Source organism: Rhododendron vialii, chromosome 7a, assembly GCF_030253575.1.
Source record: "Rhododendron vialii isolate Sample 1 chromosome 7a, ASM3025357v1".
In the NCBI taxonomy this organism is placed as follows: Eukaryota; Viridiplantae; Streptophyta; class Magnoliopsida; order Ericales; family Ericaceae; genus Rhododendron; species Rhododendron vialii.
Window position 1 is genome coordinate 33463138 of NC_080563.1, and position 17410 is coordinate 33480547.

At 38.5% G+C, this 17410-nt stretch overlaps 1 protein-coding gene across 4 annotated transcripts; it reads right to left on the reverse strand.

Annotated features, from left to right (window-relative positions):
* Positions 1 to 4811: 4811 nt before the first annotated feature.
* LOC131333093 (putative protease Do-like 14) lies at positions 4812 to 14000 on the reverse strand. Of its 4 annotated transcripts, XM_058367424.1 has the most exons (12): positions 13800 to 13961; positions 13515 to 13625; positions 13107 to 13206; positions 12544 to 12663; positions 12285 to 12464; positions 12071 to 12198; positions 11102 to 11313; positions 10758 to 10839; positions 8625 to 8767; positions 7933 to 8053; positions 6752 to 6844; positions 4812 to 5224 (listed from the first exon to the last, which is right to left on the reverse strand). In XM_058367424.1, the coding sequence occupies exons 1-12, from the start codon at positions 13812 to 13814 to the stop codon at positions 5108 to 5110; spliced, it is 1422 nt and encodes a 473-aa protein (XP_058223407.1). In that variant the 5' UTR covers positions 13815 to 13961; the 3' UTR covers positions 4812 to 5107. The 4 variants fall into 4 exon arrangements, with proteins under 4 accessions (XP_058223407.1, XP_058223408.1, XP_058223409.1 ...); XM_058367425.1 differs by lacking the exon at positions 13515 to 13625 and having other exon boundaries at positions 13800 to 14000; XM_058367426.1 differs by lacking the exon at positions 13515 to 13625 and having other exon boundaries at positions 13107 to 13226; positions 13800 to 13949.
* Between the last annotated feature and the right edge of the window lie 3410 nt (positions 14001 to 17410).

The window sequence follows — 17410 nt, forward strand, 5'->3', positions numbered from 1 at the left end:
ACATTTGGTTTTTTGGCATATTAAACAATCAGCGACATTGGGCAAGGATAGAGAGATTCTAACATTCATTGCATTCTCATAAAAAACAAGGGATGAGTGTATGTGTTTGAGAGAGAGAGAGAGAGAGAGAGAGAGAGAGAGAGCGAAGTTGCTATTCAACTTCGGTTGCCCTTTCTTTTTCCTTTTTTTTTTTGAACGTCCCCTATTTTTCTTCGCTTTTTCAGCTTCCTACTTAATAAATCTTAGACAACTTTTTGGTTAGTATACAAGTGAGTTTGGTAAAGGGCTTGTTGAAAAATGTATGCATTATAATTTGTGAAAATTTATATGCATCTCTATTAATTATTTTGATGATTAATTCAATGATATTTTTATTCGGCAAATACAAAATTATCGAAAAGTCGATTCCCGAATTAAATATTTTCGTGACCTTGAAATATAGCATAAAGTCTCTTGGATTCATGATTTATATTTACAAAGACTTTATTGAGCTCAATACATGCTTTAACGGTTTATTTAGATGAAATTGTGAGCCACAGGTTGACGAACCGGCTGACAAGCCGGCTGTCTGAACAGAAAGCTGTGACAACCGGACGACCACCCGGATGACCACTCTATCAAACGGCTAGTTTCCAACGGCTAGTTTCAAACGGCTAGTTTCCAACGGCTAGTTTCCAACGGCTAGCTTCAAACGGCTAGTTTCCAACGGCTAGTTTCAAACGGCTAGTTTCCAACGGCTAGTTTCCAACGGCTAGTTCCAACGGCTAGTTTCCAACGGATAGGAAGCATATGGATGGCTATATAAGGCATCAAGAACTCATTAATGAGGATATACACAAGCTACAACATTCCATATTATTGCAAGAGCAAATTCTCAAAAGATCAAAGCCAAAAATTCTCATTGTTCTTCCACTTTCATATTATTCTTGAGAGAAAATTTGTACAAGTCGTGAGCGATAATTTTCATACCTTCTTCACATACTTGTATTTCCTAAGTGAGTGTTTGAGTCAAACACTTGAAAGCTTAGAAGACCAAATTCGGGTTGGAATTTGGGTGTTATTGTTTTTGAGAAGTTTTCGGAGAAAATTCTTGCGGTTGTGCTAGCTCCTCGGGAAAGCTAGAGGCATTCGGTTCTTGTAAGCACCCGCAAGACTTACAAGTTGTAATCTTTTAAAGATTAGTCTAACCTTCAAGTAATTGCTTGAGGAGAAGTGGAGTAGGGCCGGACCGTGGACAAATCCGGACCGAACCACTATAAACGGGTTCTATCTCTCTATCTCTCTATTTTGATTGCATACTTATTGTTTGCATATATTGTTAGAGATAAATTTTTATTGGTAATTATTACTAGCAATCCTATTCACCCCCCCTCTAGGTTGCATAATTTGGGTAACAGGGCTCAATCAATTTGCAGTTGTGCTTTCAATTCTTATTGTCGCACATTTGAATAGTTTGAGGTGTTTTCTTAAAAAGCTTTTACCTTTTTACGCTCCTGCTAGTGCACGAGAATTATGTTAGGCAAAAGGTCTACACTCGGTCTCAAAATATCATAATCACTCTGTAACTTGCAGATGAGAAAAATGAGAGGACAATTCACAATGAAAGGTGAAAAATAACAATGGACGCTGCATTTTCATATACTATGGCACACCAAAAAAATTTAACAATTAAAAAAATAACATTTTACAACCCTAATTAAAAAAAAAATTCTTGGTCTTAATGAAGGAAAATTTAACAATTAAAAAAATAACATATTACAAATGGTCCTGTTGTCCTAGTCCAGGCTGTCCAGCTAATCCTTATTTATATATATTTTTTCCTTATTTCTACTATGTATTTTTTTTCTTTTTTGTTTGACACTTTTTTGTTTATTTCTTGTTAGATTTGGGGTAAATAATATATGACTTTTGCACGCTTCCTCTCATATTAAATTACTCTTGCACTATAAATATTTTGATAATTTTTTTAAATTTTACTTGTTATCTTGTATTGTAATGTTAAATTTGCAAACCAAAGGTCCAAAGCCTATTTAATTTTACTAACAAAAACAAAACAAATATTTTTACCGAATAAAATTTGATAGTTTTTTAAAAGTGAAAAAATAATTTTTTAAAAACATGATTTTTTAATAAATTATTTTTTTTAAAAAAAATAAATATCTTAGTTGTTTACCTTTAAAAAAAGGTAAACAAATATTTTTTACCGAATAGAAATTGTTTAATTTTTTTAAAATTTAAAAAAAAAAGTCATTTGGCTTATTTAATTTTTTTTCCCGTGCCTCATGCCGTGCCCTTTCGTGCCCATGTCATGCCGGGTCTTGTCCGTGTCTGTGCCTTGCTAGAACCGTGTCATGCCGTGCCGTTCCTGTCCACTTTTCGTGCCCGTGCCCGTGTCATGCCTGTCTACGACCGTGTCGTGCTGTGCCGTGCCGTGCCAGGCCAACTTTCGTGCCGTGCCCGTTCTGTGCCGTCCACTTCCGTGCCCGTGCCCGTGCCCCGGGCCCACTACAATTGTGCTGTGTCGTGCCATGCCAGGCCAATACCGTGCCTGTGCCGTGCCGTGCTGCCCCGTGCCTGTGCCGTGCCCATATCGTGCCGTGCCGGCACGGCCCATTTGACACCTCTACACCCAATCAACTCTATTCCCAAAATTTGAACACCCAACTCAAGTCCACGTGTTCATAATTTTGTGTGTATGTTGTGCTTCACCTAATTTGATTAAATGTACACACACAAAAAAAAAAAAAACACTTAATCTTAATAGATATAGACAAAAAAAAGAAGAAGCTTAATTTGATAAATTTATGAAATTATAGACAATTTTTTTTAAAGAAAGTTGAACTACGTTCTACACCAACCTACTTGCCTCAACTTCCCTTGGGATGATATAAGTGAACTGATGCGCCCGTTTAATACTTCTTGGCTCAAAATGTGAAAACTCGGGAGGGCATTTGTAATGCTATGTTATTTATTATTTTATTTTATTTTGTGTGTGTGTGTGTTGTTTTTTGAAAGCACTAGACACACTAGTATATGAGCTACAGAGCTACAAAAAACTCGTGCTGGCATTTGTATTTTTTTGTGTGTTTTTTTATTGCACTATACATATGGACATGAAATTATGGTTAACTGAGATACTAAAATTAAATAATTTTTGAAAACACACTCCTATAAAATTCTAGAGCCGCCAATGACGATTTCCCCTCATGTGATCAATACACCTCCCATCTTTATACCCTTTCCCCACTTTATGTCTATTCTGTGTCCAGCTCTTGTTTGTTTTGATTATTAGAAGTTGTCCTAACCTGGAATGTATTGGGTGGCCTAAGCGCCTCCCACAACCACACATTCATGTGAGGTTCAAGACTAAGTGTATGAATTTTACGTGAATGTGTGGCGAAGAATGTTGGGACACCACATGACAATGTCCCCAGACTGCTGCATAATACATGTTCAGGACTAAGTGTAGGAATCCCGGATGAATATGTGTTGGTGAAGATTATTTGAATACCTCGTGAAAGTGTCCCAATACTAGTGAATAATTGCTCCCTAAAATGGTTACATTGTGCTCTAAAACCCTTAATAATCTCACAGCCATATAGGATTCACACACTTAGCTGGGTCATGGAAAACAGTTGTTAAGGGAGGCCATTCGATGTATGTGGATTTCTCTGCATCGAACGGCTACGGACATAATTGTATCTGAAATTATGTTTTAAAGTTGTATTTCTAGCATTGTTCAATAAAGAAAGGGTTTGACTAGTAGTTATTTGGGAGATGCAGAAATTGTGTGCCACTCGTTCATGGAGGCCAAAGGGACTTTTCGCTTTTGGCCTGGCCTGGCCTGGCTTTTCTACGGGAGAATTATTCAGTAGTGACTCGCGAAATGTCAGATTCATGTGGGGAAACCAAAGGCAAGGAAAAATCAGCTTTGAAAGGATCCTTGTTTATGGAGTAATTTTTGTTTTTTTTTGGCCACAAAATAAATGGAGTAATTATTCAGTGATTCTATGGCACTGCCAAGTGGTCCCACGTTAGACCAGCTATTTTCAGGTTTTCATGAAAATCATGAGTGGGTTGACGGAAGAGTATTGTTTGAGAGAATTGGAAGCTTAATTATGAAACTGAATCGAACATTAAGTTTTAATCAACCCAAATATATGAATTAGTTATCTCCATTGAGCATAGAGTACTTAAATCAATTAAAGTCAGTTACATGAATTTTTTATCTCCATCGAGCATAATTACTCGTCGTTTTTTATCTTATCAGTTTAAAAAAGTTGAGAGTTGAAAAGAGAAAAGTGGTAGTGAGGTGAATGAAAACATCATATGGTTATTAGCTTTTAGTTGATCATGAGGAGGAAATTGCAATGAACTTTTTTTGAAGAAACCTAACAGAACTTTGGGCCGGCGACTTGAAAGAGTTCGACGTTGATGAGGAGGTAGCTTGGTGGTTTAAAAGGTTTTAGGTGACGTGATTCTGGGTGGTAAAAAGGAGGGGTATTTCATGTAACCGGTATAAATCCTCCTCTCGTGATGCAGTGACCACTCATTGTGAGAAGAGCCATACGTACCCATTACATTGAAAACTTCACGGTAAAGAGTGACTTACTGGTGGTTTTGATGGAAACTTTTGTCAGGGCCGCGGTCTGATTGGTAAAAGCCATGGATGCAGCTTTAGTATTCAATGAAAGCTATAATTCGACTTTGTTCACTTGAATGACATGAAGTTCCACCCGCCCCTCGCGTGACAGGTTTCTGTTAGTTATTTGAACCGACAAGCAACAGAAGGAGCAAAGTGATCCGATGACTAAAAGTAGTAAGGGTTCGACTGTACCAATTTATGTTACAATGTAGGGGAGCAAAGTACATATATATTTTTGAGCTGCACATCTGAGTCTTTGGAAATCCTTGAATTGAATTCCATGAGGTCACCTTATACTGAAATCTATCACTCTCTACCCCAATTCTGCCAATCACCATTGTTCTGGTTTTCTTCTGGTGAAGGCTAGATCCAAGAAATAAACACTTGCACCTTTTTTGACAATTTTCTGCTCTGTGTAACAAAAAATATCACAATACATGTGCAGAGGAGAATCAATGCGAACTACATATCTGGGTTTGCCTCCTCAGGTATAACAGTCAAAGTCGCTGAACTATCGTTTGCTCTTTTAACAACGGTCTTCAAGGGTTTCCCTACTTTGTCCCCCATAATTTCAATTACCTGCAAGAATCCAACTCCAATCATTTAACGTAAAAATAAGAAAATGTAATAACGTCAACAATAATCAGGGTACCTATATGAAAACCAGACTTGGGGGAAAGCTTGGGTTTCTAGACCCGGAAACCATAGATGAAATGCATACACGCTAAAGCTTTGTTTGAACGGTTATACCGTTGTAGGTTTTGTGAGAGTGCTATAAAGCCTATAATACTCTGTTAGGCTCATATACACAATCGTGCAAAGTGATTGGTATCGCAACCCAAACGTGAGATCAACTGCAGACCCAAAAATTTACATTAGTGGGGGAACCTATTAGCTATAAGCCTATAATGGTATATTTATTTATACTAAAAGGTAGTAGTAAATTTCTTTCATGACGATTTTGGTTCATATTTGAGTTTGTTTTTTTAAGGTGAGGTTTCAAATAGAATCTTATGTTTAGAGAGGAGGATGAGTAATTTACCACTTCCCAAAAAAGAAGAAGAGGAAGCTCCACTACAACAAATTTACTGAACTTTTATGGGGAACTATGACAATTTTTCATGGTATATTGCGATAAAATATGGGTACAGAAATAACACTATTAAAGTGTGTGGGGGCCATGACCCGTAGGCCCCTTATTATGTCCGCCCGGGAGAGATGTATGCATATAATGAACTAATGAGGGTAGCCGACTTAAGTTACCACTACAGAAATCTCTAGCAAGTGGCAACTGTTCGTATTGTCATTTTCTTTCCTTTGGAAGTAGGGATAGCAACCGGTCAGTTTGGTCCGAGTTTTTCAGTGTTTACTTGCACCCAAACTCGAACTAGTGACCCGATGTGTATGATTTTCAATGTACCATAATCGAACTGTACGGGGTTCGATTTTCACCAGAACTCCATCAATTCCGTTAATGAACAGATGAAGAAAAGGAATACGCCAATCGCCCAAAAAATCAACCTACCATAAGATCTGTTACCGTTAACCGTTCAACATAATGAAGCAAAATAAGACAGTTTTAACTTTCATAAAATGTTTTAATCCACATCAGCTATATTCAAGATATTCAACAAGGGGGGAAAAAGAATATTACCAGCAATATCATGCCTCATCCAACATCACCACCACCTTTGGTTTATACTATAAAAATACTACAACGTTACATACGAATATGTGCATCAGTTTAGTTGGATTGGTTTTGGGTTCAGTTTCCGTGAGGGTACTTCCTTAGTTCCTTGTACTAAACCAGAACCAAAACCCACCATGGTAATCCGATTTTAACACCAAAACTGCCTTACGAATAGGGAAAGTTCAGAAAAAATACATCCATAATATCAGATTGGTTGTAGGTACCAGTCGGCTTTGGGTGAAATTGCCATCCCTATTTGGCAGCCAATTGTATTTGGTTGCTATGGGGATAGATATGCTTATCGCAACCTCAAGTTGGAGGGGAAAGACCAATGCTCTTTTTCCTTATTTTGGAGCGTGGGAAAGGAGATATTGAAGGGAAATAGAAAAATGAGAGAAGGAAAAGTTTTAAGATACCTCTTTAATGCTCCCGACAGGCCTACCATCGAATTCAACGACAACATCACCAGGATGGAATCCAGCACGGTCAGCTGGTGACCCTGGGGTAACCTGGCAAAACAAAAGTCAACCATTAGAGATATTAGGCCATCCTATTTTATAAGCATGAACAAGATTATCTTGGTGCATATCGAATGTATGCTGTGATGTATTAAAACATGTCCATCAACTACGTATAACAAAATCACAGCATATAAAAAGTTACAAAAAATACAAACACAAAACACCAAAGTCAAATAGAGAACTGTTCTTGAACAATAAGCTCTTTCCACACATTTCCACTTTGTAAAATGCCATGAAGTGATACTAAAATAAACCACGGACTACTGCACAAATCTCCCATGAGGTATCTAACAATTGCAGGGACTCCCTGTTAAAGTTGTTCAGCAGAAGCTAGTAATGAATAACTTGATTTTACATTTTACCCTTCAACAGAAAATATTTTCCAGATTTTCCTACTTTAAATATTTGCACCTAACGAGCACTGCTCCTATAACCAAACAAGCAGCCACTCCATCACACCTCTAATAGCCATGACCACCACCACCATCGAAAGCCCCGCCTCAATCACTGCCACCTTCTGTCCTTCTCTCTCAATCACTCCGTTTATCTTTCTCTGCACAAAATCAGAACCCATCACCACAATTTTCACTGCCTCAGTTGGCCAGAATGGCCATTTCCCTCCACCGCCTCTGCTTCCCCCATCACCCAATCTCTTTGCCATCACCTTCACCTTGTGCTGCCTTGCGTACTCCATCCACCATCTCACCCCCTGCCATTCAATCACCACCACTTAAGTATTGAACCCGAGAACACACAATCTCCCAGGCTAAATTGACCAATTGAGGTCAAATTTCAACCAACTCCAAAGTCCAAAGCAACTTGACGCAGAATTAACCGACTAAGAATCAAACATCTGTACATGCACTCACTAATATGTCGTACTAGCATATATGAAGGTTCATGTGGTAAAAGCGATTAAGAAAAAACATGGGGGCAGAGGTGGCGATATAGAAGGGGGGAGGGGGGGTGGGGGTGCGTGGGTGGCAGTGTTGTGGGGGGTTGGTGTTGGGAAGATGTAGAGCTGTGTTAAAGTGATGAAGGGTGGGGAGGTTATACAGAGAAATCACAGAACATACCATTGGTACAAGAATTCCTTTGTTGACATTAGGGAAGGTATCATCCTTCTCCCGAAGCTGAGCAACAATCATATGATTAAGATCAAGCATTTTCAATCCAAGCCATGGTCGAACAACTCTCCTGCATCAATCAAATTATAACTTCAAGCTCAAAAGCAACAGATGTTTTGAAGAGCATCTAAAGATTGATATTTCCACTAAAGCAACTATTCCAGCCTGGGCAAGTTTAACCAACTCTCAAGCGAAGGAAGCAACATAATTGGACCTTTTTCCTCTTGGTTTTCTTCTTGGGTAGGGGAAGAATCTCAAATATAATGCCCTTGTTTTTTTTTGTTATGCTTTCAGTGCGCTCACTCAGACACTCATGGCACCAAAACTATAAACCAATGGACACAAGCAAATAGATTTAAGATATTCTGATATCCTTTTAGGAATAAACAATGCATGCTTACATTTTGGGTAGTACATGGAGAACCAGATTCATATTAATAAACTAACATTTTCTCTATGGTGTGTGAGCGCGCGCGCGCGCGAGAGAGAGAGAGAGAGAGAGAGAGAGAGAGAGAGAGAGAGAGAGAGAATTTTATATCACTGACAGAAGGAAAAAATTGATGATTCCAAACTAAAGTTGTCCATAATCCATGTAATCCAATGTTCGAACTAATTAGTTGCGCACAAACTATAGAACATACCCGTTTTTCTTGAAGTGCTCTACGATTGTGGAAACTGAATCAATTGGTACAGCAAAGCTCAATCCATCAGCCGCAGCCACTTTCATAACATTAATACCAACAACTTCACCATCAATATTAGCAAGGGGCCCACCAGAATTACCCTATCCCAAGAATTTGAAAAAGATAGGAATACAAACTAGTAAATGAACAAGACGTCAACGATCTCATCAACAATACCAAACAACGGTAAATCCGTTATTCCCCTTGTCTTAATAAGTAGCAAAAACAGTAAATCTAAACAAGAAAGCCAAGCACATGAGATTTCAGTTCAACTAGATGAATATGTCAATCTGCTAATTTCAAAGTGAAAAAATGAACTTTTACTACCCCTTTTTACTGTTGGTATTAATTCGATCCCACCAGCAACGGAAGCATAACAAAAATAAACACACACAAAGAAGACAATATTTACGTGGTTCGGCCTCTATGCCTACTCCACAGGAGAGAGAACAATTGTCCACTAATATTGAATGAGTACAATGAGACAAAAATACCCAGCCCAAGCTCTCAAGCACTTTTGTATTTTTATCTCTCTCACTCACAATATTTTCACTCTATTTTCTCTCAACCTATTTTTGTATTCCTGTCTTTTTTTCTCTCTCACAGCAGTGCACTGTAGCACACATGCACCCTTTTAAATACATGACAAGGCAGAACTCCTCTTCAAGCAAAACACTCTTGAAATACCTAGAAGGCTCTGGAGCCAACAAGCACCACAAATGCTCTTCGGGTCTAGGGACATGCACAGCTGGCAAACCTTGAGCTGCCCAATGCTTGACAATGGGCACAATATGCTTTCCAAAAGACACACTTCATAAACACATTTGAAAAAGCAATAAATCATTTTTATTTAGCTTTCAATGCATATTAACACATGGGCAAAACCCCAACATTTACCCTGGTATGTAAGTTACATTACATTGGGCTATTACTTGGAACACATCGTACCGGTACGAGAAACATGAACCGGAGCGTCACACACACATGACAACCCGCAAATACTTCTTTGTCCTCAACCGGCATTTGTTTTCATAGTTACATGTTCCACTCATTCCTTCCTATCCACCCAATTCATTAGTAAATTATCTAAACCAGCTGAACAACTTGAACTTGATCTGTTCGTGTTACAACATATGGGTGGGATTGTACTATGCTCTACATTACTCAAATAATGCGATATTCTTCTGGGGGAATTAAAGTGACCATTAATCTCATTCCGCAATAAATGAATCACTATGACATAATCCAAGGAATAGCTTGGTAATTTTTGAAGTAAACTACAATATTGTAAGGCCAAATTACCACAAAAAGATCATAAAAATCAATGCAGATTTTGGGGGTTTTGTCACCGTGTTAACTGCACCACCCATTTGGGACCTCCCTTGATCTGAGTATCTTTAGTGCCACGTGACATTACTTTAACCTCCTTAATGTGAGTGATTTATACATTTATTCGTGCCTTTTTGTATAGTATTGCGTAGGTAGCTAACTTATGTTCGAAAATTATATTTTGCTGATTAGTCTCTAGCACTACGAGACCATAAGCAACTAACGTTCATGGAGAGATGTCTCATGGCTACTTTGTATTGTTTTCTGGTCCCTTGAAGTGTATTGGTATGGTGGTCTGCGTACTTATTTTGTTTGTTCCATACATTTGTTTTTTTCGAAATAAGAGAACATTAGGAATCACTTTAGTTCGATAATTTACCGTTTCAGAATAAGGTGTATCACCTATTGGAATATGTTTCCAAACTGTAGTCTACCAGGGTATAAGCGTTCCTTTGTAACACATAAATGGACCAGGGATGCAGGTATGTGTGACTTAACCAAGCATTCTCTACTTGTCAAGTTACACGACAAGTACTCAAATTGTATGATACTTCACTTATTTTCGAGAATAAAAAGGTGTATACACGGTGTAACAGAAAATTTGACATACACCTTTGGTCCTTAACTTGGTGAATGCCCTACACAGCACATGCGAGATACATCTGATATCATTATGTACCTTAGTTGTAATACATAAGTAACCATACCATTACGCTGACAAAACCAAAAACAAAACAAAAAAGGGGTAAGAATTTATCTTACACCATTAATCGCGCAATCTGTTTGAAGATACTCCCTCCTCATTCCTCCAAGACCCAAATCACTACTGTTGCGATCAACACAGCTACAAGCAAAAGGAAGGGGCAAAGGCAATAAAAAAAAAAAAACACCAGGTACTAATATATCAATTTTATCATGAAATCTTAGTCATCTATCATAATCACACAATACGATAAAGCATATTAACCTATTATCCATACAGAAAGGGTTGAGACACTAAAAGTCAGTTTCTACGAAAACAGCAAAATGGACTAAAAAAGGATGGATTTTTTAAAAATAAGCAGAAAGAAAAGCAAAATCTTTTCACAATAATATATCCAGCATACCTAACTATACCAGCTGTAACTGTATTTTGAAGGGAAAGAGGACAGCCCATGGCTACCACCCAATCTCCTGGACGAAGCTTACTTGAAGACCCCAGTTGTGCCATTGGAAGTGGAGTTTTAGAGTTGATTTTCACAATAGCAATATCAGAATGTAAGTCAGCATTCAACACCGTACCCTCAAATGTCCGACCATCTTGCAAAGTCACATCAACCTGCAACATAATGAGCCATTCTAAAGCTCTGGGAGAGTGGTTTCCATTTATAATAACAAAACCCTCAATTGCATTACATCAAAGTCATCGTACGGAACGGTGAGTTGAAACAGAGGTGAGGGGTCTGATTCCTCAGGTTTGAACACAGGCAAGAGAACACCGGAGGAAAAGAAGACGACAATATGTCTTGTGTATCAAATTGCAAAAGATCCACCTCCAAGTAAAGCGGACAGTCTAGCCTAATGAGTCTCATTCATGGGTGTAAAAAATGAAGAGATAGTTCCTGGAATCAAGTACAACACTTCCAGAATAATGCTCTAGCAAAAACCTGAGTTTCTTGGGGAAACGTGATTGGTTAAATACAGTATGGTAATCATTACTTACTTGAACAAGATACATAACGCAAAAACAAGCTTCTACCACTCCACATTGACTACCATAAATACCATTTTACATTGCGATCCCTCACTTCACAAACATTCAAAAGCAACGAAAATATGTGCAACAAATCAACTGACTATTGTGGACAACTCGAGATATACTCCCCAAACATTCAGCAAATAAAGTCAAAAGTCAAGTGATGTGTCGTTACATAAGCATACATACACATGAGATTTTGCATCCCCCATCTAATTCCGGTACTATACATTTAAACTCATGCTTTGGTGATACCTCTAAAGAAAAGTATCTGACATTGATCTAGCCATTATGATACAATAATAGCAAGCAATTAAGGTCTGATCATTAAGGCACTAACCTTCCCCTCTGATGGAGAACGTAGACCTTTGAAATCAACAACCACATGAGCACAAGTCAAGATAGTGCCATCTGAATCTATGATAGTTCCAGAGCCGACACTCTTTCCCATGGTCAGTCCATAAATATCTGACAACAGAAAGTACACCAATCTAAAATCTTGATTTCTCAGCAAACGCCTTAAAACTTAGCATAATAAATTCGACATAGCATACCCCGCGGAACTGATAGATTGACCACAGCAGGACCAACCCTTGCAGCAGCATTGGCAATGCTGTCTCTACCCAAACATCCACGACTAGTATTTGCTCCATCTCCGACCTCCCCAGAAACTCCCTTGCTTATGTCTTCTGACGGCACAGAGCCAATTCTAGAAAACAATGACGGAATTTTTTCTACAATTACATAGTATGGAAATGGGGTGCAATGCTAACATGATCAATAAAGAAAGAAGGCAAAATAAGAACGACAGACCATATTGCATAGGATCCAGTGAGACATATGAAGGACGGGCAATCATCTCCCGCAAAGTTCTCCATGACCACAATAAGGATTCAAGCAACGGTGAAGGAATTGCAAGCGATATACTTGTCCCTAAAATTCATGTAAACTGTCATCAGATGATTGCGCCAAACAAATAATGCACCGTTTAAGTTGTGAAGAAAATGCAAGTTGGGAACAAACTTCTCTTCCTGGTTTTCATGACTTGTGAACCCTCCAAGCATCATAAATACCAAGTAAATTACTGGAATTCTCATATAACTACCATCATTAACAAGAAAAAAATCCAAGTCTCACTTATTGAATGACAATCCGAATCTAGCATGATAAAGCGCTCATAGTTGCAAAATCCATTTCAAATTCAAATACAAGCCATCAAATCTCATTTTAGAAATTCCCGTGTAAAATTTGGTTGAACCCCTTGATTAAAACTCCAAATTTCCCACGTTTTCCGAGAAACTCGAAACAGAGGGAAAGAAATTTACATCAGTGTCAATAAAATTAAGTTCCATCTCCAAATAAAATTAAGTTCTTACTTAAATCAGTGTCAATACTGGAACACAAGAGCCCCGATCCCGCAGTAGCCAGAGCCACTGAACGAATGAAGGAGTGCTTGTTGAAGACTGGAACCTTTCTCTGCAATTACAGACCCGAATCTGAAAATGAGAAAATTAATCCAACCAAGTATATCTCTATGCATAATTCACGTCTATTTTTGTTATAATTCGGGTGTCCGGGCCAACTTACGCACACCTCGACTAATCTTGAGGGACCAATCCCACCGTTCACTAGTAGGGGCCCAACTAAAGCTCCGTGGGGAATTAATAGCACCTCAAATGTTTTGAACTTGAGACCTTAGGACTTAGGAGGGAGCAAGGCTCCATATAATCTGCTCTAATTGGTGGACATATTCACAGAACAAGAGATTTTATATCGATTATGACCTTTATCCGATTAAGAGCGCAGGAGAACACCTCAGGTCCCCTGTACTGTAATATGCCCGTACCTCTATTCCTGTGCAATTTCCGTCGCAGGATTCCACAAAAAACTCTCGCCTGCAGTTGAAATTGCACGGGAACAGAAGCACTGAGACAATTCCGGTACCGAAGATTTGAGTTCGCAAGAAAGGAAAGGAAAAGCTGTTCGAAATTAAATTATCTAGGGAAACAAACAGCGAAGTAGAGGGAAAATTGGATCGTAATTATCACCATTTGGGAAGGGATGCATACCAGAAGATGTCCCATTGGTAGAGGCAGTTGTCGAAGCTTTCAACTTTTGCTTGCTTCCTCCGTGCGATTGTTGGTTTCTCTGTGATCAGTTTGCTATTGTCGCTTAAACCCTAACAAAACCCCTCTCTCTCTCTCTCTGCGTTGTGGAGGAATAATTATTCACGGGGCACCCTCACAGCCTCACTAGTGCCTCAACAACCGTCACTAGTACCAATACCCATCTCTATAGAGTATATATCGTGATTCAAAAAATCGAAGAGTCGAAGAGGGGGAGTAAAATTTATTTTCCTTGTGTGAAATTCCAATTATTCTTTTGGTAGGATTTTTTTTTCCCTCCCTTTTGAAACAGAAAAATAAATTTGCAAGAAAGCATTTTTTTTAGTAGAAAAGTTGGAGTTACTAGCCCAGCAATTTTTCTTGGACAGAAAATTATGAAAAAGTCGATTTTATCATCTTTTTCATTCATGTGAACAGAGCCTAAGCCACGTAATTTGCATGAGCACTATGCAAGAATTAAAAACCATATCGAAGATAATGTGAAGATTTCAAAAGAAAAAAAACCGAACATAGCTTTTTTTTTTTTGTTTTTATTGCTTCGGAAGGAAAAACTGAACAGTACCTGCACTGTTTGGTAGCATAATGTTAGAGCAAGTCTAATGGTTAAGCCATTTTCATAAAATGGTCATGAAAATGGCAATGGTAAAACCAAAGGTGCATTGCCATTTGCATAGCCATTTTTTCTTAACAATTCCCCTTTATCCTTTTTCTAACTAACTTCCACCAACTACCGTTCTCCCTCCATCTATCATTCTTCACTCTACCATTCTCCACCTACCATATTTATTTTTATAAATAAAAAACTCCAAAACATGTTTCTTTTGAATATACTATTAGCATTCTCTTATTCTCTACAATGAATAAGTTCAAAAAAATTATTCTCGCAGATGAAATGTTTGCGTCTTCATCTTCATCTGATGAAGATGAGATGACGATGACCCAAATTAAGGCATTGGAGTATCATAACATGATGCAAACAAGCTAAACATGTTGGTTCAAGTAGTGGCGGTCAAAAGAGAGCCGCCGGCGACGAGCAACCAAGGAAGGACTTGCTCTAACATGAGGTAAGGGCGGGCCATTTTTGGTACATAACAAAAGAAAATGAACTGGAGTAACAAAGTTTGGAGGTGGAAACGGAAATTGAGTTGCGGAAAACTAAGGACAACTATACGGAAATAAAAAGAGGTATTGAACCAAAGTTATGGCACTGGAGTATCATAACATGATAGCAATATTTGCGTCTTTATCATCATCTTCATCCGATGAAGATGAGACGGCGATGACCTAAGTTATGGCACTGGAGTATCATAACATGATGCAAGAAAATCAGGAACAAGCTAAACATGCTGGTTCAAGCGGTGGCAGACAACGCTATATACCATCAAAAGAGAGCCGCCGGCAACGAGCAACTAAGGAAGGACTTGCTCTAACGTGAGGTAAGGGCGGGGCCATTTTTGGTACATAACAAAAGAAAATGAACTGGAGTAACAAAGTTTGGAGGTGGAAACGGAAATTGAGTGTGGAAAACTAAGGACAACTATACGGAAATAAAAAGAGTGCTGAACTCAAAACTCTTGTCTGGGTATAAATTAACAGATCTCAAGAGCAGGGCACTTGCACTGGCTGGTAAATAGACAAAATTATTTGGTGGTCTTGGGGCTCCGCCACATGGTGCCCGGACACACCCTTATCTACCCCACACTTCTGCGGGTCAAGTACAAAGTGTATGAATGAACCATACATGTGTGGTAAATAGGGATGTTGGGGCACCACGTGGCGGTGCCCCAAGACCGGTAAGTAATTTTCTGGTAAATGTCCTAAAAAATGTATCATTTTGTTTGAACTGCAAGTGGCTGATAGCCCAAAGGAAACTGACCTCTAACTAAGAAAAGAGAGAAACTATAGGAACCATGGCCTCTGATATCTTCCATAGTGCTACATCAAAAGATAGTATAGGAGAAATAACAAATACTAGCAGTTGTGTCGTACAACCTTGCCCTTTCCAACCAGGGAGATCATTAGAGTCTTCTTGGCATATCACCAGACCAAAGCTAATATGGATTCCACACCAGAGGCCATCACTTTGTTTAAGACATGTTCCAATTGAACCACATGATACTACTCCAGTACTTGACTTGGGCTCCAGAGTAACACTGAAATCACTGTGAGGATGGAAGGCCCGGGAATGGGTGTTGGATTCCATCAGCAGAAGCATTTTCCTTCAACTAGTTTACCACATAATTTGGCCACAGCTAGAATCTTGTCGTTCACTGTCCGCCTATACTGCTCCTTGCGTACCATCATCCACCGCTATCAAATGCCCATACATCACCAAACACTGCAATTTTCCATGTATTATTATTATTATTTTTTGTTACGAATGATTTAGGCTTATAAGTGCAAAGAAATAAGCGATAAATTCAATCTAAAATATCGAGTAACCTTTTAGGGTTTACCTCTATGACAGCTGCTGCCACCTTTGTGGAAAAGTGTTGTTATTTTTCTCATTCTGTTGACTCACATACCATTCTATCAAGTCCCTCTGTCTCATTCCAGCCAGCCCAGTCCCTGCATGCATGAAGCAGCCTTAAGTCATTGATCCAATACCATGAACTTTGTTGATAAAAACAAGAAATAATACCAAAATAAAAGCAAAGAGTTGTACTAGGTATTGATTTGTTGGTGTGAATCAAAGCTTAAACTATGAGGACATGCTGCAAGACTTGTCGAACAAGCATCCACATATGTGCAATATCTGTGTAAAAAACATTAGAACGTCCAAATTTGATGTCGTGCTCGAAAAATCCGAGCCTTTCAATAATTTTTTTTTTACAAAAGCCAAGTGGACACTGTGCAAAATCAACTCAATCTAATGTATAGGTGCTTGATCCAATCTTTTCATTTTTGAAAAATTGGCAAAAATGAGAAGATAGGATGAAAATGGGAATGGGAAGATTAAATCGAGCACCATCTGATTGAGTATTTTATAATTCCCACTCATTTTTTTTTGTTTTAAAATTATTGAACGGTTTGGACTTTCCATGCAGGATCCGTAGTGGGCCCTGCGTGGCCGTCAATTCCCCGTTGGTACCTACAGCAGCATTAGGCCCATGCATGTATGCTAGAAGAAGTGCCACAATTTGCTTTGATTGTTTGTTTTTTATGAGATATTGAACCTTTCCCTAGTATAACGGTTATTTATATCAAAACAATACGGAAGAAAGTGAGAAAATTTTCTATGAATTACTACAGGAATTTTATATACCTTAGGAAATAGTTGCCTGATGTTACAAGACTGTCCAGGGTTATTTCTTCTGATTGAATTGTTGAAGGAAGACTTCAACTATGGGATAACTGTTACCATGGAAAGTATTTATCTCCCCACTAGTCTCACCTATGGTGATAAACACCAATTCATTGCTCGAGGGTTTTGTAACCACACGGTTGACAATGATAAAGGGAAGGCAAAGAGAGAGACATTCAAAAACTCTAAAGTGTCGCGGGAATGTGCAAAAGTGTTTCTGTAAGGATGCGCATGATACTGGCAAATTTGA